The sequence below is a fragment of the Lissotriton helveticus genome, chromosome 1_1, assembly GCF_964261635.1.
Source record: "Lissotriton helveticus chromosome 1_1, aLisHel1.1, whole genome shotgun sequence".
Classification (NCBI taxonomy): Eukaryota; Metazoa; Chordata; class Amphibia; order Caudata; family Salamandridae; genus Lissotriton; species Lissotriton helveticus.
The window spans coordinates 1,280,754,444-1,280,779,403 of NC_136057.1; the positions used below are offsets into that span (position 1 = coordinate 1,280,754,444).

The window sequence follows — 24,960 nt, forward strand, 5'->3', positions numbered from 1 at the left end:
GTGTAAATCACTATTGCCAAAAAGCATAAGTAAATCCAGCACCACCCTTGGCCAGCCACTCATACTGTAACACTCTCCCATAGAAAGTATTGGAGACAAGGACTTAAAATGAAATCTTATAGGAAATAATGTTTCATGAAATTAAATGATTTATAATAGTTTAAAATATAAATAAATATAATTTAATGTTAAAAAATATAAACATAAGACATATTTATTATTTACTTATAAAATATTTTAACACACTTTTTCAAATGTATAAACTATTGGAACGTTACTTTTTAGTGAAGTATATTTGAACTACTACTAATTAATTCTGTACACCACTTTTAATAATTATGCATAATAAAACTTTTGTTTACATTCTGTGGGGAGTTATTTTGTAATTCAAACTTCAGAAAAACAATTTTACTTTCATGTATTAACTAAAGATTTAATACATAATTAAGTTGATTGTGCTGTAATCAGTGGCGGCTGGTAATTTTACCAGGGAGGGGGTGGGCGGTCCACACACACACACGCACATCTCACTCACACCCATTCATTCACAAACTTACACGCACAAATGCCCATCCACAACACTCACTAACAAATACACATACATTCATACATGCATGCAGACTCACACCACACATAAAAAAACACATAAAACGTACCCCATCAGCAGCTCTCCTTAGGTCAGCCAAGGATGGATGGCAGCAGTCCCAATCTCGAGTGGTGGAGTGAGACTGCTGACCCCACCCCACTCTGTGACAAGGTGTCACTGATTGGCACTCAGCCCTGGGCATTTCAGGGCTTAAAACTGAAGCACCAAGGTCTGAGGCAATCAGTGACGATCCCCCTCATCACTTTTCCCAGGCTGAGAAGGTCATTCCCACACGGCTGGAAATCCTCAGCCTATAAAAGTTGAGCTCAGGCAGCCGGGAGTCAGCACATTTAGCACATGTCTAGCTCCCGGGTGCCTGACCTAAACCAGAAGAGGGTCTGTCAGGCTGAGCTTTGGACATGGCCCCTCAGCCCGTATGAACTGGCCGCTGCAGGCTGTACTATTTTTCTATGTTTGTTCTAAGTTTTAAATAAACAGATAAAACGAATTGGCAATAATATTTAACATAAAACGTATTATAAAGTTGAATAAACGTTTTTGTTTAAATCACTGTACTTTAGAATAGGTGGATGAACATCACAAATGTGAAGTCTTCCTATGGTTAAGCATAGGGCAAACTGAAAACAAGTTTACTTAACTAAAAACAAAATTGAGAAAATATTTTGTGGTTAACTATTAATGTAAACAAAATTAATTTTATATATTTCTTTTAAATGTTGAAGAAAATAAAAATGCTACTGTGCTATTAACGTAATTTTGAATGATATCTTTACCTTATTTAAATATATTAAATTTAATTTCAAAAACATTTCCAATGTTAAATTGAAAAATAAATCCCTACCTAAAGTAAAAGAATAAATTTTTCTTATGAATTCATTTTTATTAAAAGTAATGTTTGTAATTAAATAAAATTAGTTCATGAATTGCAAAAGGTTGTTAAATTATTATATAATTAAACAATAAATATGTTTGGATATTTTTTCACTTTAAAATATGTGTATTTATATGTTTAGCTACCTTAAATAATGTATCTTAATTTAATATTATTCCCTGTGGAGTTTTATATTAAGTCCCTACTTCCATTATTTTCTTTGGAGGGTGTTGCAGTACCAGGGGTTAGCCATGTGGAGTGCTGACCTTACTCAAGCTATGAACTGGAGTAATTTACTTCTGATCTGGGTCCCTTTTTGACTATATAAACTTTAGAAATGCAATTTGTGAATAGCAACAGGCTTGCTATTTTATGGATGGCCGCATTTCCCTCTCTAAACCCCTCCGTAAACCTCCCTAGCTCCCTCTTTACTCCTCCCTAATCCCCTCCCCTTCACTAGTAAACAAGCCTTTTTTCTGTCACTGCCTTACTCCTAAGTAGTAGTCTTGCCTGTGTAAGGATCTCCCCTTAGAATGATAGGAGCGGTGGGGATTTACACTCGTAGGTTTGTGAATAGCATTTTCTAGTACTCTAATAGTAGTACTCTAGTACTACTAAACATACTACAAAATGCATTTTGTGAATAGTCTCTTTAGAATTTGTTCAGTGTTGTAACTGAATGGTAATGAGAAAGGAACCAAGAATAGGGTGGATGTGAAGATCAGAGATTGTGACGATCTGTTTTAAACCAGAGAGTCTTTGGAGAGAAGAAGAAAGAATTTTTTTTCCGTTGGGTTTAATTTCAAGGGAAATAAATCACATATAATTATATGATTCTCTGTAAAGTTTTTAAGCTCGGTACATCTGAGGGGCCAGTGATTTTGAGGTACAGTTGGGTACTGTCTGTGTTAATGCATCACTATATTTTTGTCTTGTAGCACTTTTCTAAATGCTACAGGCTTCGTTTGAAGCATACAGGCAAATGGTTGAAGCCTTGGAGTAAATGGTGGTTGATCCATAAAGAGTGAGATCTGAAAGATCGCAGATTCACAATCTAGGATCTAGATCAAAAGAAGAGGACAAACACATCTCAGCATCTGAGCCTCCATTCCCATTCCAGCGGGAAGGCTATTGACTAGTTTCTTGTGGTAGATGGTGTCAAATGCAGCTGAGAAGTGACAGATGTTTGCTTCATCCATATTATTTAGTACCCCATTTTGTAGATGGAGGGTTGACAGTCCGTGCTGCATTTAAATCAAAAGCCAGAGTGGAAGGGTATAGTAGACCTAGGTCTGAAATGAGTGGGAGAAGCTGTAGGGGGACTTTCCATCAATTTCCCCAACAATAGGAATTTCTATATTATGTTTCGGTTTCGGAAATCAGATTAACCATGAAATTCTAAAAAACGGAATCTGTCAAATCAAAAAGCATGCAGCATGTTTTCTTTTTTCCCCAAAAACCCTAGACACCAGACCATTCAATACACTCAGTATGACTTCATTGCATACCTTATTTATTAACGCGTTCAAATCATTACTACCACCTAATTGAGCCTTTTGCACTTTATAGTAATTATGCTTTCTTCCCTTTCACCCTATGACTAACCAATTTAGCATACCTATCCCAAAATTCAGTATGCATTTCCAAAATGTTTTTATAGTCATTGATTGTCAACATTTGTTCCCTTGTTGCCAGTTTAAGCATCATCTTGAATTCACCTTCTTCTTATCAACTAAGGTGTGTATCCTTTTGCGTATCCTTTTGCACCTGGTATACTATCTGGAGATAACAACACCCATCTGCCTCACAACTCATTGAACTTCTCTGAAACAATCATAATCCTAGACCAGGTCCACCCACTGTCACTTTTCTACCTCTTCCGGGATCTGTCTTGATCGCCACACATTCCAACCCTTGAGTATCATCCCCTTTAAAACTTGTATAAACATCGCCATCTCCTTCCGGTTTCTTCACACGGCCCCTCTTCTTTAACCTCTTCCATGCTCATGACGGCTCCCGGCCGTCATGAGTCACAGTGGGTGTGTGCACACGACAGCCGGGAGCCGTCATGTGGGCGTGTGCACACGACGGCCGGGAGCCGTCATGACCACGACCGTGATTGGAATGTCCAGCACTGTGGCGGAATTCGCGACTTAGTGAAGAGGTTAGAATGAACTTAAATGCGCCTCCCATACAAAACCCAACTTATATGCCTGGTCTACGCACACCCGTCTAGTCCTGTCCAATTGCTGTGCACTTTCTGTAATTAAGCAGATGGGACACTCTTTGTCCCGGTCCAATGTACTTATGATTCCAGTCTGTTATGGCCTTAGTAATTTCCTGAATTATTCTGTAACAAAATAATTTCGTTTTTGCAAACTGCCCCTTCCTCTTCTTTCACCACATTAACCTTCAACCCTACATTTGTTTTATGTTCTGCTACGTCATTTCGGTGTTTTTTGCTAAGTCTAACAGTCTCCCTAGCCATTTATCACGCTAAAATGTGGATTTATAATGCCAAACATCTTTCTTGAACTTTGAACAGCATCTTGTTATCAACTGATCCCTTGCCCTTTTATCAGTTGTGATATGAGCCCTTTTAAATCACAATGATCGAAAAACCCTTAATGTTACCAGTACGAATCAGAAATGTAATGTGCAACGTCTGAAAGACGTGTACCTGTTTCAGACAACATGTTTGTCCATATAATAGGAACAGTGGCGTTTCCCCATCCATACAAAGCGAGCACACATCAAGGGGAAGATTAGGATGGCGAACGGACCTGCGTCCGTCCGCCACCCCAGAGGTGGAGGGACCGTCCGCAGGGGCAGCGGCGGTCCCTCCATGCAAATTACGATGTGACCGCCACCCTGGCGGTCACATCCTGTATTAATAACATTGCGGCGGGTGCTGCTTCAAGCAGCACCCATCGCAATGTTAAAAATGCATGTATTACATTTACATGCACAAAGTGGCAGGCACCGCGCGGTGCCTGCCGCTTTGTGCATGTAAATGTTGGTACCCACCATGTGCATACCCCACCCCCCGAGACCCTGGGGGCCCGCAATGGGCCCCCAAAAGCCAAAGTCCACATGCTTTTCCACGGCGGAAAAGCCGCCGCGGAAAAGCATGTCTCCGTGCAAATCCTAATTTGGCTGACGGTGTCTTGCAGACACCGTCACCAAATAGCCCTCCCCACCCCGCGGATCAGCGGCGGACGGACCTGCCGTCCGCCGCTGGTCTAACCGCAATCCCACCGCCATCCTAATCTGGCGGTGGGTGTTCTATGTGGCTGTGGCGGTAAATCCGCATACTCCGGGCCGGCGGTGGCTTCCGCCGGCCCGGAGTATGCGGATTCACCGCAATCATAATGAGGCCCTAAATGTGTGGAATAGCTATTTGCATCTAACGGGCGGTGGCCCGTTTCGTGTAGCTGTCACGGTTTATACACACTACATGATTTAAGTAAACTGCACAAAAACGGTCTTGTCCTGGTCACAGCTGTTGCCTCACAGCCCGTGGTACACCTCACAAACCTCTATTGTTATTGTAAGCAAAACATCCACAGGTCAATCTAGAAAATTTTATGGTTCTGGTCGATCTGCTCTGTGGAAACTTCTCTGTCAAACAGCACTTGGGTTTCCCTCTTTTCGCGGATGTGTGTGCAGCCCCACAAACGCCCCAGATGTGAAGGTCATTGGGATACTGCTCACCCCGCGTGCTTGCCTTGTGGTCCTTGTGACACTGAGCTCACGAGGCAGTCTATCCTTGTTTATTGTCCTGCCACGCATGCGCACTTCAGATTTTTTCGTACACTGTTATTGTTATTGTTATTGTTAATGTCAGTTTATATAGCGCCAATTCACCGGCAGGTCTCAGGGCGCTTTTGACCGCAAAACATAACAACCTAATCAGCAAAGGAACCGGATAGAGACTATACTGGACTCAGCGCTTCTCTAAATAAGATAGTCTTTAGGGCTTTCCTAAAGTGGAGCCGGTTTCCATCTTTACAAAGAGCCTCAGGCAGTTTATTCCAGATCCTAGGCAGCAAGACCGAAAAAGATCTTCCACCTTTTGTGGCCAGTTTAAACCGAGGACACACAAGCAATTGAGCCTCGGAGGACCTTAGACTTCTTTCTGGCCGGTAGATCTCCAGCCTTTCTTTAATATACGCAGGGGCTTGCCCATAGATGGACTTATGGGCTATGCAGAGACTTTTGAAGGCAGACCTTTGCGTCACTGGCAGCCAATGAAGGCTCTGCAGCAGCGGGGAGGCATGTGATTTTCTTGGAAGTTTATAGATGAGTCTTGCCGCATCATTTAAAACCACCTGCAGTCTATTGGTTAATACCTTTGGTAAGCCCAGGTAGAGCGCGTTTCCATAGTCCAGCCGCGAGAGTATAGTGGCAGAGACTACAGTGCGAAGCATGGACTGTGAGAGGAGCGGAACTAGTTTGCGCAATTGTCTTATAAGACCATTACAAGTTCCTACAACGGAGGAGATCTGGCTCACCATTGAAAGGGCAGGATCTATCTTAATACCAAGGCTTTTTACCAAGTCAGCTGGCTTAGGGGTGGGGCCCAATTCCTGGGGCCAGTACAGGTCACTCCAGGGTGAACAAATAGATGAAATTATTAACACCTCGGTTTTTTCGGGGTTAATCTTCAGGAGGTTCCTGGACATCCAGTTGACTGTGAATCTAAGTACCTCCTGTGCCTGTAACTGGGCCTGTTCAGTGTCGTCCATGCTCAACAACAACTGAGTATCGTCCGCATAATTGTATACGCGGCAGCCCATCTCAACCAGGGCTTTTATTAGGGGTTGTAGGTACAAGTTAAACAGAAGGGGAGATAGATAAGCATGAGCGCAAAATCCGCTACGCTCGCGGATTTTGCGAATTTTCGGCAAATCCGCGATCCGCGAACTCTCACGAATTTACCGAAAATTCGCAATCCGCGAGCGGCGGATTCCGGGGGCAAAAGTTCAAGCCTTGCTGGCCTGTTGTAACTAATTTACGATGGCGCCGGCAAGCTGCCAGCGCCATCCTAAGATAGTTACTAAATTAGCTTCAACAGGAAGCTCTAATAGATAAGATAAAGCAGGTCATCGAGCGCCTGCTTTATTTTATCTATTAGAGCTTCCTGTTGAAGCTAATTTAGTAACTATTTTAGGATGGCGCTGGCAGCTTGCCGGCGCCATCGTAAATTAGTTACCACAGGCACAAAATGGTGGCGTCTTCTTGAATAAATATGAAGGGCAGGGTTCATTCTGGCACGACGGTCCTGGCACAAAAATTAAACCTCAACCGCAGGCACTTTCAGATACCGATTAAGCATGTGCCCTAGTTGAAGCTTAAATTCAGTGACTCATTCATCTGCCCAAAAACAATCGTGAGCGTTGTCAAGGCTGGGCAGATGTGCCTTCTTCCTAAATATACCATCGAAAATTAGGTGTGATGCTGGGCAGAGGCCTTTGCATTCTTGACTTTCACAAGCGCAATCCTCGTGCTGTTCCTGTGGCCAGGAGCTTCTGTATCTTTATCTGCTGCTCTGATCGGTCTCTGACGTTTTATACACACAAGAGGGATGTGCACTCGCATGGAAGCGCCGTCCGTTTGGCCCCGCCCACACACTCGCGGTGTGCACCGTCTTCCCGCCATTTACCCACTATGATGGGCAGCTCACTCAAGGGACCCCTGCGCCCTTCGGCGCAATTGCATAGTAACACACACCTGGTCGCTGTAGACAACTCTCTGGCACTTTAGGCAGCTGTAGTGTAGTAAAAGCACTATACATCTACCCAGAGGCCTTTGCATCTTTCATCTGCGGCTCTGATCGGTCTCTGACGTTTTATACACACAAGAGGGATGTGCACTCGCATGGAAGCGCCGTCCGTTTGGCCCCGCCCACACACTCGCGGTGTGCACCGTCTTCCCGCCATTTACCCACTATGATGGGCAGCTCACTCAAGGGACCCCTGCGCCCTTCGGCGCAATTGCATAGTAACACACACCTGGTCGCTGTAGACAACTCTCTGGCACTTTAGGCAGCTGTAGTGTAGTAAAAGCACTATACATCTACCCAGAGGCCTTTGCATCTTTCATCTGCTGCTCTGATCGGTCTCTGACCTTTTATACACACAAGAGGCATGTGCACTCGCATGGAAGCCCCGCCCCAAATCCGCGGGTACGCAAATCCGCAAAATCCGCGGATTTTGCGGATCCACGATCCGTGAATACGCAAATCCGCGAATCGTGGATCCGCAAAATCCGCCCATGCCTAGAGATAGAGCAGAGTCCTGGGGAACCCCACATGTGAGCTTTCCCACTCCTGATACCGTATCTCCCAACTGGACCCTCTGGGTTCTCCCGGATAGGAAAGATTCCAGCCATTGATAGGCTGAATCCCGAAACCCATAACTGGCCAACCTGTCCAAAAGTAGAGTATGGCTGACAGTATCAAACGCCGCTGACAGGTCTAAAAGTATCAGTGCGCTAGGTTTTTTACTGTCAGCCAACAACCTGAGATCGTCCAGCACATGGTATTTTACTGAAACAAAGCCTAGTTTACAGGTCTGTGATGTATGCCTGCAAAACCAAGTAGTACCCTTTGAGTTGCAGACTTTCCTTCAGGGCTGGCTTAAGGGCAGTGCGACTGGTGCAGCCACACTGGGAGCTGACCTGTGGCGGGGGCGCTGACCCCAGGGGGGGTGCTGTGTTTAGCAGCACTGTATGATTAGGGCTCCTGGTTTTATGGTGTTTATGTTTTTTTACATTTCTGTCTGTATTTATCCATATTTATTTTTGGGGCTTTTTTATTGGCATTTATCCATATTTATTTTATGTTTTGAGAAACATGGTATATTTCCACATTTATTTAACTGATAAGTATGCACTCGTACTTTGATGCCTGTTGCATTTTAGCTAATTAAGCAGTCAAATATAACAAGCACTACACTGATAGGTAAATATTAGCATTTTATTCAAATGTATCTTACCATATAACTGTATTTAAGGGAACCTCATCCTGTTTTTAAATCCCCATGGTGTCTATCTGCTTAGCAGCTGGTCTGAAATTCACGAAGGACAACAAAGAGAGTCACTCACAAGGAGCACAATTTTCTGTAGCTTTCCAGTGCTAAAAATAAATAGACAGGAAATATATTGTTTTTTTTCTGTATTTATCTGTAAAAATCAGTAAAAACGGAAAACTGGAAGCCTTACTTATGATTGGAGAGATATGGGGCACTTATGCCCAGTGGAAGTGAGAGAATTTGAGGAGGAGGTCAGGTGTGTGGGGGCGCCAATAATTATTGTCGCACCGGGCGCCACCAGAGCTAAAGCCGGCCCTGCTTACCTGTATAGGTATTTTGAACAGTTTCTGTGACTTTGTGTTTTATATCTGAAGCTAGGGCGGCGTTGGTGCAGTGAAGCTGATTTTAAGTGCTGGGTTCACCCTATCAGCTCTCAAACCCTTTTGCTTGATTGTTGAAAGTCGAACATGTGACTTGTGATAGACCACTGAAGGATCCGTACATGTTTCTCCAATTGCATTCTAAGTCCACGTGGTCCATAAATTTACTTCACAGCGGGTTTTCAGCCTAGATACATGACACAGTGACCTAGCGCTGAATGTGGCACTTTCTTGGCCCATCCATAGTTATCCTATAGTCATCTGCTTCACCCCTCCAATGTGTGCAGCCTGGCTACTATGAGGAGCACACATTGCATTGCTGTGGTTCCTCTAACCAGTAAAAGGGAGGCAGCAGTCATATTTGGCTTCATAGATCAGGAAGGATATATAGACGCCACATCATAGCTGAGAAGCCAACAACAACAGCGTCTACTTATAGAGAAGGACACCATTGTGATGTTTGATGGACTCTAAACATGACATATGCCATCATGGTCCATGCATAAATATAAGTTGCGAAAGAATGACTTTCTCATATATACAATGATATTCATGTCCTATGAATCAGGCAAGGAAAGGTTGTTGTTCGTCCGTGTACTTAAACTCAACAAAGTATGGAAAATGCACTTTACACCAATCTAGGGGTAGGGAAGACACTTGTGTTTTGAGGACTACCCCCAAGGGGAACGCTGACTTCCCCAAAAGATGCTAAAGACTGAGGTTGTCCCAAACAAGATAAAAACAACTCAAGGAAGCTGTGTGTGGTAGGCCTTGAGGACAGCTCACTACCACCAGAGGCTTGTGAATAGGTAATCCCCCTCCTCCTTGCTCTTCTTGCAGTGGCCTGTTCAAGGTCGGGCAAAAGACAATGATACATTTCTCCTAGGCTGGTAAAAAAACAGATACAAACAGAATATGGCCAGCACCCAACATCCTTCGGAGATGGACTAAGTCAACGGTGTGCTGCTGTGAAACATAGCTCTTTGAAAGACGAGTGAGTCCAGGTTGAGCTTCAACATGAATGCTTTATTAAAGGCAGGTTCCACTTATGAAAGGAGCAGTAAACACTGTGAGAGCTGGTTCTATCACCAACCTCCATACAGTCCAAGTGTTCCAACTTTCAAACCTCAACAACCTCTCCACATTACATTCCATCTTCTCGCTTTCACTCCAGAATACGCACCACATTCCACAATCCTATGCTACTGCTAAAATATTATCGAAACAAGCACAAGACCAAACACTGACATGAGAACATGAGCTCTCTCTACACACACACACACACACACACACACATAGACACACACACACTCACTCTCTTTCTCACTTTATTCCCCCATTTTTTTTGTCTCTCACTTTTTCTCCCTCTTGCTTGTGACAGGCAGTCACCCCTGCCAGACCTTGAGTCAGCCCAGGCACTCTCAGATACGTCAGTCCTTCAGGTACCAGGAATGGCACTTCCACACCTTTAGCCAATCTGCATGCATTCTTTTGTCATCTGAAATTAAATTAATAAAATGGAGATTTATAAAGCGCTCTAATACCTGGAGGTGTCTCGGCGCTGGGCCAGAGGGAGGAAGTCAAGATGTCTCAATGCAGATAGCAGGTACAGATTCATGATTAAAGAGCCATGTTTTAGTGCCTTTCTGGAGGTCAGCAGATCAGTGTTTCTTTTAATGCTGAGGGGCAAGGAGTTCCACAGTCTAACAGTACAGACCACAAAACGTCTGCCTCCCCAGGGAGACCTTTTAAATCTAGGAAGAACTAGGTTATCTGCTGATGCAGATCGAAGCGGCCTAATGGGAAGGTGGCGCAGAAATGTGTGTTGAAGATATTTATGGGCTATGTGACGCAGAGACGTGAAGGGTATCCATAAAGCCTTGAAATCAATGCGTATCCTAATTCCAGAAGGATATCATTTTCAAAACACATCATCCATTTCCCGTCAATGAAGTCTGCACAGGCATCTATGAATCTATGAATCAAAAAGTGGTGCCAATTAAGTGTCAGCTGCAGAAACTCCTGCATATTTCCCCACCTAGCCAGACCTCTGTCTACAGAGGAGAAAAAGAACAAACAAGACTCTGAAGCAGTCAGCTTACATCCATACTCCCTAAAATGAACTTCTAAGAAGTAGAATCTCATTAATTAATATCCAAACCTCACTTCTGCCTTCTAGACATCAGGGCAACAGAGCTCTACCTCACAGCTGTAACTAATATAATAAATAGGAGTTTGAAAACTGAAATATTTCCTGTTCTTTATTTTCTTATTTCTGAGTTTGGTCTGTCATTAGACACATGTAAAGTAAGAAAATATATCACTTCTTGCTTGTGATAATAAGTTTTTACAAGTGAGTTGTGATGTCAGCGCACGCCTTCTTCCACTTTAAACTGTTACAACCGCCATTGTTGGGTTTCAGGGCTCTCCTATCCCCCCCCCTCTGTAAGCTCACCCATGGAAAGAGTAAGCTATGTCTCTTACCATCGCAGAACTGTCATGTCTGTCTGCCACCGCCTATCTCACTGTCTTGCTACTTATGGGACACTACAAGCCGGTCGTGCAGTGGAAGGTGGTCAATCCACATTCTACACAAGAGTTGGGTAGTGCTGTCTTTCCAGCATCACCTAGATCTTGATATTGGAAGACCCAGCTGTTGTTGGAGGGCCATCTTTTCAGCATTCCCCAGGGCCTGTAACTGCCTATAGCTGCTGTGAGCTCCCACAAGACTACTCTGGACCAATGGCGAAGGCTTAGGTAGGCTTTCATACAATAGCACACAGTTTCAGTTTGTGGGCACAACTTCTCTGCTGGCCTCTGTCAGGTGTGCATAATAGATCTTAATAGATTTATGGCCCTGCTTTTACAATTACATGTTTCAGACTCTAAAACACAGAAGGTTTGCCAAAGCATATTAGTCTGTCCTTGGTAAGCAGTTCCAATTATTATTATTATTTTTTTCATTGCAAGCGAATGCTCAAAAATAAAAAGAAGGTGGCCATATGCTTGCCATAACATATTTAAATTGAAAAAAAATAACGGGTGCATATTATAATTAAAAAAAAAACAGTGCAGGTTCTTCCTAAGAAACGGAGGTGATTAGAAAGATATAGAAACACTGTGATTTTTTTTGCACATCTCAGTAAAATACGATTCCTATTGTATTCCTACAAATTAAAGGCATTATTGGCACTAAGTAAAATATGGGCACACCAGCCCTGGCACTGAAGTGCACTTCTTTTCTTAGACTGCTCGGTAAATGTGATCATGAAAATGCTGTCACTCATAGTACAAGAGAGCCAATGGTTGAAGTGGGCTGACACATTTCTTCATGCCGGATGACATGGTAGAGAAAAGCAAAATCTGAATGACTGTTGAGCAGACCAGTGGATAAAGAGGGTTGAGTGAACACCGTTCTGCATATGTATGTATGTGCTAATAACTTTAGTACCGTTTGACAAATCTTCATAAAACTTCCCAAAAGATGGTACTTTTTAGTAGTTTGTACATGTTTTCGGGTGAATGGTCAAGCAGGGGCCGAGAAAAAAAGGAGGTCCCGAAATGCAAAATATCTATTCATTTTCCTTAGACTTCTTTAGACAAAGCTGCTGAACAGAATTAAACCAATCTTGGCAGGAAACTAGATCTTGGTCCACAGATTGTGCTTTTTGTGTTTGATGTAAATGCGTTCAGTGATTTATGAGAAATTAAGGTTACAAAAACAATTGTATATCTGGAGGCTTGGGTCTGCTGGATTCTTGAGAGACTCTTGCGGGAGCTCCAATTTAAAAGTAGAGCGTTCGGCTTGGCACAGGGGACTTTATTTCCCATGGGCCATCTCGCTCCCACGGGAGTCTGACTCCCGCGGGAGTGAACACTCTGACAGGCTGGCAGCAACATGAAAACAATGTTGCTGGCAGCCATTACAGGACTCAGGGATTTAGCCCCCTGTCCTGAACATATTTATAAAAAAAAAATATATAAGGGGGCAGGGTAGGGATACCGCAACACCAAAGGACCAATGGGGGAGACCCAGAGAGACCCATCCCGCTGGCCAAAAACAACAAAAAAACCTTCAAAAATGAATGTGTTCGCACAGACCTCAAGTGAGATCAACTAAAAGACCAACCTGGGGCCTTAAACATAGTATATGGGGATGGGAGTTGCATGACCCCCCCCACCCTGAGCCATCAGAGGACCAAGGGAGTCCACCTCCAGGGTTGAAAACATAGTATATGAGGAGGGGAGCATTAGTAGCTTCTCCCTGCAGGCTGGAGCACTGTCGGCCCCCTCTGAATGCGATGGCCAGATGGGGCTACAGGCCCTTGGGGCTCCCACTGTGGCCACAATAAATGTATGGTGGTTGCCCTGGGTGGGCACCCTGGCTCCCACCTTCAATAGTACAGGCCCCAGGGGAGAGGGTCCCCAAGTCCGATAATATCTCGGGAGGGGGATCGCGCCCCCTCCCCTTTTAACATAGGCCCTAGATAATGGGTTTTATTTATTAAAATATGGCCCAGGGGGTTGGCTGTGGGTTTGGTGAGGTAGGCCACATGCCCTCCTCCCCAAATAATAAGGTATTTGACCCGGGCGAGGTCCCCAGGGCCTCTTGAGGCCCAGGGAGGAGAGGGCTATGCACCTCTTCTCACTTGTAATTAAAACATGGCCCCTGGGAATGGGGTCCCCGGAGCCTCTTAAGGCTTCTGGATGGAAGGCCACACCCCCTCCTCCCCTATAATTAAAATATGGCCCCAGGGACATTGGTCTTTGGGGTCCATTTGGGCGTGGGGAGGGGGGCACACACCCAAATGTAAAACTATTTAGCCCCATCAGATGGGGAGGCCATGTGCCTCTGTCCCCTATAATTAAAGCATTTCCCGAGGAATTCGGTCCCCTGGGCCCATTTGGGCTTGAGGAAGGAGGGCAAGTGCCTCCCACCCCTAATGTTAATGGATTTGACTCTGGGGGATGGTTTCCCCCGGTGTCTCTTAAGGCTCGGGGAGGGGACCACCATAATATCAAGAGTTTAATATTTAGTTGCTGTCCTTGTTTACTCACCAAATGTACAGAACACACTCTTGTTTTTCACAATTAACAATTTACTACAATATTACAATGTGTAATGCACGTTTCAGAGAGAGAACAAGAAGCCTGAGTGAGAGAAAGAGCATTTCTGTAAGAGGTTATGTGTCTTTGATTATATAGGGTAAATAATCTGTGCACTATATTGGTCAGTGTCAGGTGCCGCAAAGTTCCATGTTTTGTGGTTTGTGCCGTCACTCTCAGTGATGCCACAAAATTGCACGGGTACTTGATTTAAACAAAATTGTGCCATTACAAGTAGCTTATCTCTTATCAGGGGCGGCTCCTCCGCTATGGCAGAAGAGCTTCGCCATACTGCCTTACAGTACGGCAAAAAATGAAAAATAAATGATACTAACGCAATGTTATTATCATTTTATTTTTCTGTACTGCGGCAGTTTTGTGGGGCGGGACTGGGTTGCGCAGGGGGGAGGAGTGGTGATACCCCCCTAAGTGAACATGAATGTTTGGCGGGCCTTCTGGTGCCGGCTAAACATTCATGCACACTTAGCATGTTCTCCACCCAGGCTGCATTACAGCCTGGGTGGGAAACATGCCCAGGCTTCCATTCTCCATCTGAGTGTCCGACCACGGTGCTCAGACCAATCACGATGCTGCAATGCAGCGTTGTGATTGGTCAAGAGAAGACTGGGTGCTTACCAATCACAATGCTGCATTGCAGCATTGTGATTTGCTCAAGGGAGCCTATCCTGCTTCCTGTTCCAGCAGAAACCAGAAAGAGGATGGAAAAGAGGAGGCGGCCGGCCGTGCAGCCGACCGACAGGTAAGTAATTTTTTTTAAAAAGTCACCACCCCGTACCCTCCTCTACCCCCTCCACCCTCACTGCCTCCGCTCCACTAGTGATTCCCAGGACCAGCCGCGACTGTCTTTTATACAAATCCATGTATGTGTTTTCTGATTGTTTGTATGGCTTGCACTGCTCTGTGCCTTGGTTAATACCATCAGATCTTCAATTTTCATCAAGTATCAGTAAGACGTAAGTAATTCTTTTTTTGTCTGGGCATGCCATTATCTCAGATATTTTGTATTACATTCTCCTGAGACACTTACACAATGTGAAATACTATTTACTCTTCGTCATTAAAGGCTAGAGCACTGTTTTAAGATGATCAATGAAGCTGCTGATTGAAACCTCCAGCCCTTTAGAAAAGAAGGCAGGGCTTTGTGTTTTTAAGGATGTGCATGTCTACTCAAGACACACAATAGCACAAATCCATTAGTAACCCCTGCTCTTTTATTTCTTTTATTACAAAGAGTACAAGGGGTAGGATCATGATGAGCTGTGCTACTTCCCCGCAGAGTCGTGTTCCCGTTTTTTAAAATTTATTTGAGGTGTGCAAAGTTATCAGATATAACTCAACATTTCTCCTAATCATTTCATGATCTTTATACAGTACAAGTTGTAGACAGATGGAAGCAGTCCTTGTTCATTGTTTCCTACTTATGCTGCCTGGATTCCAGGCATTAGTTTATAGAAATTCAGAGGAATATATATGATCTTTTGACAACTTAAACTCAACTGTGCTGAGCCAGAGCGCCTATTATATGTGCAATGTTCTCGCTACCTGTGAAATTCAGCATGCAGTGAAGCCTACTCTGGACCATACAAGGCGCAGTTATAAAAATGTGTGCTGACGAAGGAGACTTGTGGAGAAGAGCATCTCGAATAGAGTCATAAACTTAACCCCTTCGCTGCGGGTGTTTCCCCCCCGCTGTGCGGGGGGGGGGTAGGGGCCGCGCGCAGCGCCCCAATGCTGGTGACGAGCTGAGCTCGTCATGAGGCAAAGCGGAGCTGCCCTCATGATGAGCTGAGCTCGTCACGGCCGCACTCGTTTTTAGAACGTTCAGCACAGCGGGGAAATTAGCCCCTCGTGCGAACGTTCCAACGGCCGTGACGAGCTCAGCTCGTCATGAGTGGAGCTCAAACTGTACTCCATGATGAGCTGAGCTCGTCACCAGCATGGATGAGGTTAACATGGTCTGCCAGGCTGAATGCCATAGAGACTTCTGAAAATAGGCTAGTCCAGCACAGATCAAAATCCCTACAACTGATTACCTTGTCTGTTCAGTGTCTTGTATTAGTTGGTAGTTAAGCTATCTCCTTGTTGGCCTGATGCTTGATCTTGGAAAGGCAACATACACATCTAATATATCAGGCAAATGTAGGTGCAACCCTCTGAAACAATATTAAGGAAGATACAGCACTAGGCAAATACCCAGGAGGATGGAGTAGTCAATGGATCCATCGAATGAAAGGAATACCTTTACTCAGGTGCGGCCCATGCAGATAAGATCGGTGGGGTGGTGAGGCGGGGGATTCCATAGACACATTATTCATTTAATTTTCCCTCAACCCTATGCTATTACCTGCACGGGCCACTTCTGATTTTAATTGAATATGTCACAAGAGCAGTAAACTCTTATTGACAGACCAAATGATAGATGTTGCCCTTTCAAAGTGAAAGAAAGTAAAGTAGTTTTATGTATCTGCTAGTAGAGATGGAAGCTGTGGTAGGGCCATGTAGCAGTCGAGGGTGAAAATGGAGTTGTGATTAGGTCTTGGGGTTGGAGCTGGGTTAGAATTGGAGTTAAGATTGGTGTAAGAGCTGGATTTGGAGATGAGGTTAGAATCTGGATTAGAGTTGGGGTTGGACATTTTATGAGGGTTGACATTAGAATTATGGTTGAGTTGGAGATGGGTTGGAAGTAGGGTGCTAGACCAGGGTTGACGACTTATTGAACGGGTCATAAATAGAGCCATGTGCTGCCAAATGCTGCTCCCGTCCTCTGCCTTTAGCAAAAAGCACGCCTTGGGCGCGTGACCCTGCTGCATGTTCGCATACTACAAATGATTAGTGAATTCATGATTAAATGAAAAGACCACTCGACAACGCCATCAAAACTATGTGCTTAGATCTGTGGAGTCTGCAAAACTAAGACCCCTCTGTTACTCCAGTTTGCAGCACAGAAGCGGAGAATGTCCAAGCTGAGCCAAAGAACTACAGCAGCCTCCTGGTCACCTGGGAGCGGCCACGTGTCGTGTACGACACAGTCATCGAAAGGTTTGCTGTCTTTTATCAGCAGCTGGATGGCGAAGACCAGCCAAAGCAGGAACTTCTGACCGATGGCTATCAGGATCTGGTAATGATCAATTCTCTTTTGTGCAGAATGTGTCCTATGATTGCCCAATCCTTGTGCTGTATTGTCTGTAAAGTTGTGTAAGAATTCTGGTACTGCACTTAAGTATAAAGCCGAATGTGGCTTGTAAATGTCATCAGAACCCAAAGACGGCAATATTGGACCATGTCGCCTGTTCGTTTGTTGCCGTTAGAATCAAAAGTAGTGTTTTCAAAACAGTCAGAGGTTTACTGAAAACAATAAGTGAAATACTGGACTGTATTGTTTGGTTCTCTGAAGTAAAAAGAGCAGAGAATATAAAATGATGTAGTTGAAGCAGGGTTTTTATAAATACGTTTTGCTTTGTTAAATTTTGTCTATAGAAGAAATTTTTAACCTGCTGTTTGCATGGCACAGCTAACAATGGGCCCCGATGGCAATTAGAATTGCTTGTTTTTTCTTTGCTTTCAGGAAGAGTGACGGGATATAAAAAGGGCAGTTTTGAAACACTGCAGAATGGTTTAACTTGTCAATATCTTATTCTTTTGGGGAGTTCTACATATCACAAACTCAACCACAATATATCAGAGCATATTACATGAGCACCAGTTGCGTTACAGATGGACACATTCATTTTATAAGGCTGGGGAAATTAATTGATTTGCCCAGAATTACATGATTATTTGCGTCCCTGCTGAGACTCGAACCTGGTTGCCCAGCTTCGAGGTCGAGCGCTCTAGCCGTTAGACCACATCCTTTCCCCCTTTGTTAATGCACCGTAATTCTTAATAACCAAATCGATGAGGCAAAGGAAATAAGACAGAGATTGGGCTCTCCAGGGGATGAAATCTAGGTTCACTAGAATGATATCTCACGAACTAACATTAAACTCAGGTCGCCAATGAAATTCATGAACAGATGCATTCTCTTGAAAACAAATAGTTATGGTTTCATAAACACTTTCCAAGTGATGAAATTGATATGAAAGATAGCTACCCTCAAGTAAATGATCATACCTCATGACACATGGGTAAGCACACATATGTAAAATTCTTCTGGCCCTTGGGAATGTGCATTTAGAGCAGCACAACAGAAATAGTCCCACTCGTCCAATGCACAAAAATTGTGATAAAAAAAGCTTTCAGGACAATTTATCCAGTCTGCCCATTGAAGTGACAATATTTCAGCTATACAGAGAAGCTCCCATTTGAACAATACAAGAATTACAAAGAGATTTAAGACGTGCCCTGACGCTGAGAAGCGGATCATTTTGCCATACCTGTATGATAAACAAAATCCAAATCGAAGACACTGACTGTTAGAATCTGAGGACTGAGGACATTAAGATGTTGATAATGCCAGAAATTATGAAACAGCACAACACAGTGCAGTGTTGCATGTTTACAGCTTGTGGTGATGCAGATCACGTTTTGCATTACCCTGTCAATCGTCTGTGGGGTTTGAAATATTACGTCTCGTTTATTTCAAAGTTTGAGTTTTGGTTTTGTGAATGACTCATGATCACGTAGCAGCATCAGCGTTCAGACTCCACCCTAGGTTTTGTTTTGGTTCGCTATCAGATTCAGAGCAAAAGTTTGGTTCTCTCCCTTCAAAACTGCATTGTGATAAAAAAAACAATAATTTAAGAATAGAGAGTCCCGGATGAATCTGACGACCTCTATTACGTGCGAGTCATGGAAAGATACCGACTCAATGCATCAATGATCAATGAATCCTGTATTCTCCCCTTCTAGGCCGTATGAGAAGTATTCTTGGGAGGTAGAGGATTGAAAATTTGGCATTTCAATGTTTTCCTCAATATCCTACAAGGTTATCGCAATCCAATCATCATAGAGTTTGTATTCTGCTTCTTCCAAGAGATCACGATGAACAAAGATGCTCAGTGTGCCAGCATTTCAGTTGGAAACTGGCTTACTATAACTTTCCCAATCCTAGGTGGGCAGCTACGACATTGGAATATCAAGACAAATTAGCTTTGGGGTGTATGAGGACGTTGATGCAGACGAGGACTATTGAAGTCCTTGAGAACTGCAAAACCAGGAGCAAGAAACGTATTATTCATATGGAGGATCTGAACATGAGGCTGTTAACAGGGTGAGTCAAGAAGGGAGAAGTACAAAGACTCCACCTCTGGTTGAAATGCAAGCTCCAGCTCCATGTGAGGGTTACTCAGAACTCGCACCATGATCTACACAGAGTCTTTCCAAGTCTTCACACCAATCACTGGAACAGATCTGAAGCACTGCCTTGAAAGTTGAAGAGGATTGAGCCCCAAAACGACCACACCAATAGAGGACTGGCATTGATAAGCTATTTCTGAAGGCACTCCTTCTTTAGAGCTGACTTTGGAATCATCTATACACCAGCACCAAAAACAACCTCGACCACGAAAATATTATGAGGAACACATTCAGAACACACTTACATAAGCAGTAAATCAAGATTTGAGTTCAAAACACATTATATTGACTCACAAGCCTGAAAATGGAAAAAACGTCAAAAGTATGAATTTAAATTCCACGAGTCTGGTCAGGTGTACCAGTTCTGTATCAGAAAGTTTGCCCCTTCGGACAAGAGGATGCCACGTCATCATATTTGTTCCCCTATCGCATTCAAAAGTGCACGAAGACCACTAAATGTGATTGGAACATCAGGCCATCATTCTCAGTAGCAACCTCCTCATGATGACTACATATATTCAACATCTGTGGACCTTCCCTCACACAATGAAGGCGCATGAAATAAGTAGGTATTAACTCAGATGAGGAACCACTGGAATATCTCTGTAGGATTTTACCTCCAGACAAAACCTCTGCATACAGTTATAGTTAGAGAAGCAATGTATTATGACGGCATCATGGCCGTTAAACAGGAGGAACTGATTTCCTCATTAAAACTTTGTTGAAAACATAATGCACACTACCAAATAAAGAAAGTAACTACCTCAACTCAGTGGAAAAATTGGTGGCCATTTGGGGAGCTGCTGCATAACTCTTTGTGAAGCCTAGACCCTACTTGACTGATGTGAGCACTTCCAATGGGAACAAATGAAAGAACTTCTTTAACACCTTCCAGAGAAGTATCATAAGAATCTAGAAGACATTGTTGCTGAAGGAAAAATTATTGCAAATGCTGGAATGCTCAGCACATTAGATACCGCCAATAGGGTATTTAAGCAAATTAACACCACATCACGTTACATCACCACACTTGGTTACATATTTCCGAATTCCTCCCAGAGGTACAGCAGCTTTTTGATTTACTTACTGATAACATTCACATTTCTGGTGGTGATGAGACTATGAACTCTAGCCAATCGGTCACTTTACCAGCCAACACAGCTAGCAACCACAGTAGGGGTTTCCAAAACCAGCCCTTGCACTGCAGAGGTTCCCACGCCACCGACAGTGGTCATGACAAAAGCTTCAGTTCGGAAAGGAGACTCAGCCACTACCAAACACTGACTCTCATTATTAGTTTCTCCTGGTCCCACAACACCTGCCAGGGGGAAGGTTGAATTATTGACCTAAGGAATGGAGGAAGATGCGAATGGAAAAGTGGGTGCTGTCAGCGGCACTAAATGGATACTCAATGTAACACATCTAGCTCCAAATACACCACCTTGCTAACACAAAAGAGATTTTCACACTATCCCATTAGTGATAGAGGAAGTACTGCACAATTAACAATGGGCAGGAGTCTACTCCATGTGTGTCCTTATACCAAGGAAGGAAGGCACACTGCATGGGGCGCTAGGTGGCGCACGAGCAGAATGGCCGCCACTGTGTGAGGCTCTCGCAGTCCGGCAGCAATTCATTATTAATCCTCGTCGAAAATCAGCTGTTCTACCCGAGAAAGTGAGGATACAGGTAGCGGAACACGAGCATCTGAAGAGAAGTTGAGTTTTATGGCGATGTAAGAGGTCTTCGGTGTTGAGCAGAGCGGCAAAACGTAGAACGGAAGGCGCCCCAGGCTCGGCTGGAGCAGTGAGCAGGGTGCGGCGAGGATGTGAGTCCCGGGACGCATATGTGGTCACTGGGCCAGGGGCACAAAATGGCGGCGCAGGCGATTGTGAGCACTCCGGCGGCTGTCTACGGCAGTACTGGATCGCCCTCCGGCTCTGAGTACATCGACAAAGAGACACAGAGATTGAGCGGTGAGAGCGTGGGGGTGAGGCATTAATATTGGCGGCTAGAAGACGTAGGAGGCAGCCAGAAGCAACACAAACAGCGAGGCGGGCCGCGCTAGAGCTCAAGTGGCTACCGCCCGCAAAAGTCACTGGTGCCGGTGCTGGGCTGGGTATAGACTGCGCCAGGTCTGCGCGCCTTGCCGTGTGAGGGGCACTGTAATTGGTATAGACTGCCATTCAGAGCCTGCAATTCCCTGAAGGTGCCAGTGGGCCCGGGTTCAGGTGGAATACATGTCCCCACGGAACGAATGAAGCGTGAAGGCCGCATGTCAAGAGACGGAGTGGACACATAACTGGAGGAAATAGAAGTATGGGGCACATTAGTGGCAGAGCGATATAAAGATTTTGAGGCCTGAAATCACTTGCATCAGCAGAAACACACAGCGGAGAGGGGTGTGTATGGACTGATATAAGCGGTGCAAACTCAGCCAGACACGACAGAGAGCGCTAGGCGTATGGTGGAGTGAGCAAGTGGTTCCCTTATTGACTATAGGGGTTGGCACGAACGGGCTAAATAGCACCAATGTGCATAATTCGAACCAGCCATGTTATGTACAAGGAGGTGTTAAGATATATAAGGCTACGCACTTAAAACAAGTATAGGAGAAGCGCATAGTGCATACAAAAGATGGTCTCAGTGCAAAGGGGGTACGATTGACCACGTCTTGACGCCATCATGGGGAAGCCAGATACGCGACAGCCGCGTCTCACTTTTGAGGCTAAGAAGGGAATCAGACACCATTCGTCAGAGGAGGAGATTGGCGCAGACTGAGGAACTCAGGATCACCAGCCAGAAGTGGGCGAAGATTTGAAATCAATGCTTACGGAAGTACGGCAGGGATTTGCCACTATCGCAGACAAGATGGACACGCTCACGACGCGGATGGATGCAATAGCGTGTAAACTGGAGGGGCATGAAACACGAATAAAAGAGGCCGAACAACGAATATCGGACACAGAGGACACAACGACCCACCTGCAGAAAACTGTCACATAGATGGATAAACTTTTAAAAGTCATAGCTGCCAAGAACGAGGACATAGAAGGGCGCAGTAGAGGGAATAATGTTCGAATTTTGGGAATTTCAGAGAGTGCGAACACAGGCAGAATGGAGGTGATAGGGGCAGAATCGCTGTCCCCACAATTTATCGTCGAGAGGGCCCAAAGGGCACTTGGCCTCAAGCCACCTCAAGCCACCTCCTAGAAGTACACCTAGACCTATAATCACACGCCTTCTGAATTAAAGGGACAGGGACACAGCTCCATGTGTGGCAAGGGAGAAAAAAGAGCTGGCATAGATTGAGTGACCTTCACTATGTTCCCTGATTTTACGTTGCATGTCCAAGAGGAAAGACAGAAGTTTATCCAGGTGAAGCAGAAACTAAGAGCGGCTCAAATTGCATATGCATTACTCTACCCAGCTCGGATGCATATCACATACCAGGGGGCGCACAGAATCTACACTATGCCACAATAAGTGGAAGACTTTCTAAAGAAGACTAAGAAACAAAAGCATGCAACCTCAGATGCGGAAGGAACACAGACATCGGATGTAGAATAGTGTGGAGACAAGTTGGTGTCCACTATTTTGATACTCGTCTCACGCTTCACTTGAGTATGGAGTGCTGTAAAATGGAGTGTAACGATGAATTCAAGAGAATTTAGTCATTGAACTCACTATAACTATTCAGATATAGGTGTTGTTAGACCTGGCATCTTTGGCGTGGTTTCCCCTATCTTTTTGCCTCTACCTCCTGTATTTTTGATGCTGTGCTGGATTTCGTTTTTGCTGGTTTAGATGCTTTGGACACTCTGCCACTGCTGATCAGTGCCAGAGTGTAAGTGCTCCCTGTGTAAATTGTTATTCTGATTGAATATACATGTTTGGCATATTTGTATCACCATGAAGTCCCTAGTAAAGTGCACTGGGTGTGCCAGGGCTGGTGATGACAAATGCTACTAGTGGGCCTGCAGCACTGATTGTGCCACCCACAGGAGTAGCTCTAAAATGGTGTCTCAGGCCTGCCACTGCAGTGCCTATGGGCAGTTTAGAACTGCCATGTCCTCCTGGTCAGTGTCCCTACTGATCAGGCCTAACCCTTCCCTTTTCGTGCACATCAGCCACCCCTATGGAAGGCCCAAGGTACCCCCCTGGGCAGGGTGCAGTGTATGTGAAAGGTAGAGCATGTACTGGTGCAGGTCACATGTTCTGGTAGTGAATTACAGCCATTTTCGTTTTTCACTATTGTAAGGCTATCTTGCTCCATAGGTTAACATGAGGGATGCTGGCTACAGTGGTTAACAGCATTTCTTCTCATAGGAACAAGATAGGACATAAGTATCTAGTATCCCTGAACTCAGAATTTAATAAAACATCTTTTAGGAAAGATTGTTTTTAGATCCTGTGTTTGAGAACAGCGCTTTTAGAAAGTTGCTGTTCTCTTGTGTAACCCTTCTGTGTGCCTGGGCCTGTTTGTGTATTGACTGTCTGGTTTGTGAGTGAGAGGGGCTGGGGAATTCCCCAGCAGGATGGATGAGTCAGCACTAGGCTGAATGACTGCAGTTGCAACTGGAGTGGTGGGAGGAGTTAGCACCTGGGCTGAATAGGGCTGTGCCTGCCTTCCACAATGCTGGCTCCACCCCCCTGCTTGGCGGCTGAGGACCCTGCCCTCACTCTGAAAGGAAAGATGCAGCCAGCAAAACAAAGTGCTCAGGATCCACCCAGAACTGGTTTAGACCGGGCTCAGGGCCCACATGCACCAAGAGAACAAAGACTTTAGGGGTATAAGTACAGGACCCCTGACAACAGAAAATTAGATCATCCTGGAAATCAAGAAGGAACCTCTGCCAAGGAGAAAGCTGAAACTGAAGAAGGAAGATTGTCCTGCTGTTGCTCTGCTGGACTGACCTGTTGCTTTGCTGCCAAGGAGAGGGGAAGGACTTTGCTGTTTGCTGTGTCCCCTGTCTTGAAAGGAATCTCCAAGGGCCTGAGAAGAGCTGGCTCCCTGTTTTGAAGTCCCAGGAACAAAAGGACTTCACCCCCCAGCTTCCCTGAACTCTGCTGAGAGAGTTCTGTCCCTCCTAGAGTGCTTGATCCAGTTGTGGGGCCTCTGGAGGTTGTACCTGTGCTGGGAAGCTTGAAACTAAGCTTGAGTGACTTTTGAAACTGAAAAGTGTCGCATCGCTCGCTTGCGGAGCGCATCCCCGACAGTGCGAGAAGTTTCCCGCCGCTACGGAGGTCGAGATCGTCGCAGCGCCTGACGCCGCTGCCAGAGACGTCGCATCCTCCGTTTGCGGGACGCACCAGACCAGTGCGGGAGAATCGAACATCGCTGCGAGTATCGTCGCAGAGCCTGTCGTCGCTGGGTGAGATCGCCGCACCGCTTGCTTGCGGGTCGTATCACGTCGCTGCGAGTGTCGTCGCAGAATCAACGCATCGAGGAGCTGCGAGAGAGAGGATCCCCGCTGGACCGCGCATCGTCGCCCCGGAGATCGTCGCAGCCCCTACGAGATCGTCGCATCGTGCCTTTGCGAGAACAGACTTCCTACGGAACCTACGCACCGGAATCCATACAAGTGGCCTTCCTCCCCATACAGACCGGATTCGCCGCAACACGCCCGCTGCTGCAGCGGGGCT

General features: G+C 45.0%; 1 protein-coding gene across 8 annotated transcripts in view; it reads left to right on the forward strand.

Moving 5' to 3' along the window:
- The window catches only part of PTPRZ1 (protein tyrosine phosphatase receptor type Z1), a 656,962-nt gene that overhangs the window by 362,604 nt on the left and 269,398 nt on the right, over positions 1–24,960 (forward strand). For all 8 annotated transcript variants that reach the window (XM_078680698.1, XM_078680707.1, XM_078680718.1 and 5 more), the window contains exon 9: positions 16,953–17,137. In XM_078680698.1, the coding sequence (XP_078536824.1) occupies positions 16,953–17,137 (185 nt within the window). The remainder of the gene's footprint in view (positions 1–16,952; positions 17,138–24,960) is intronic.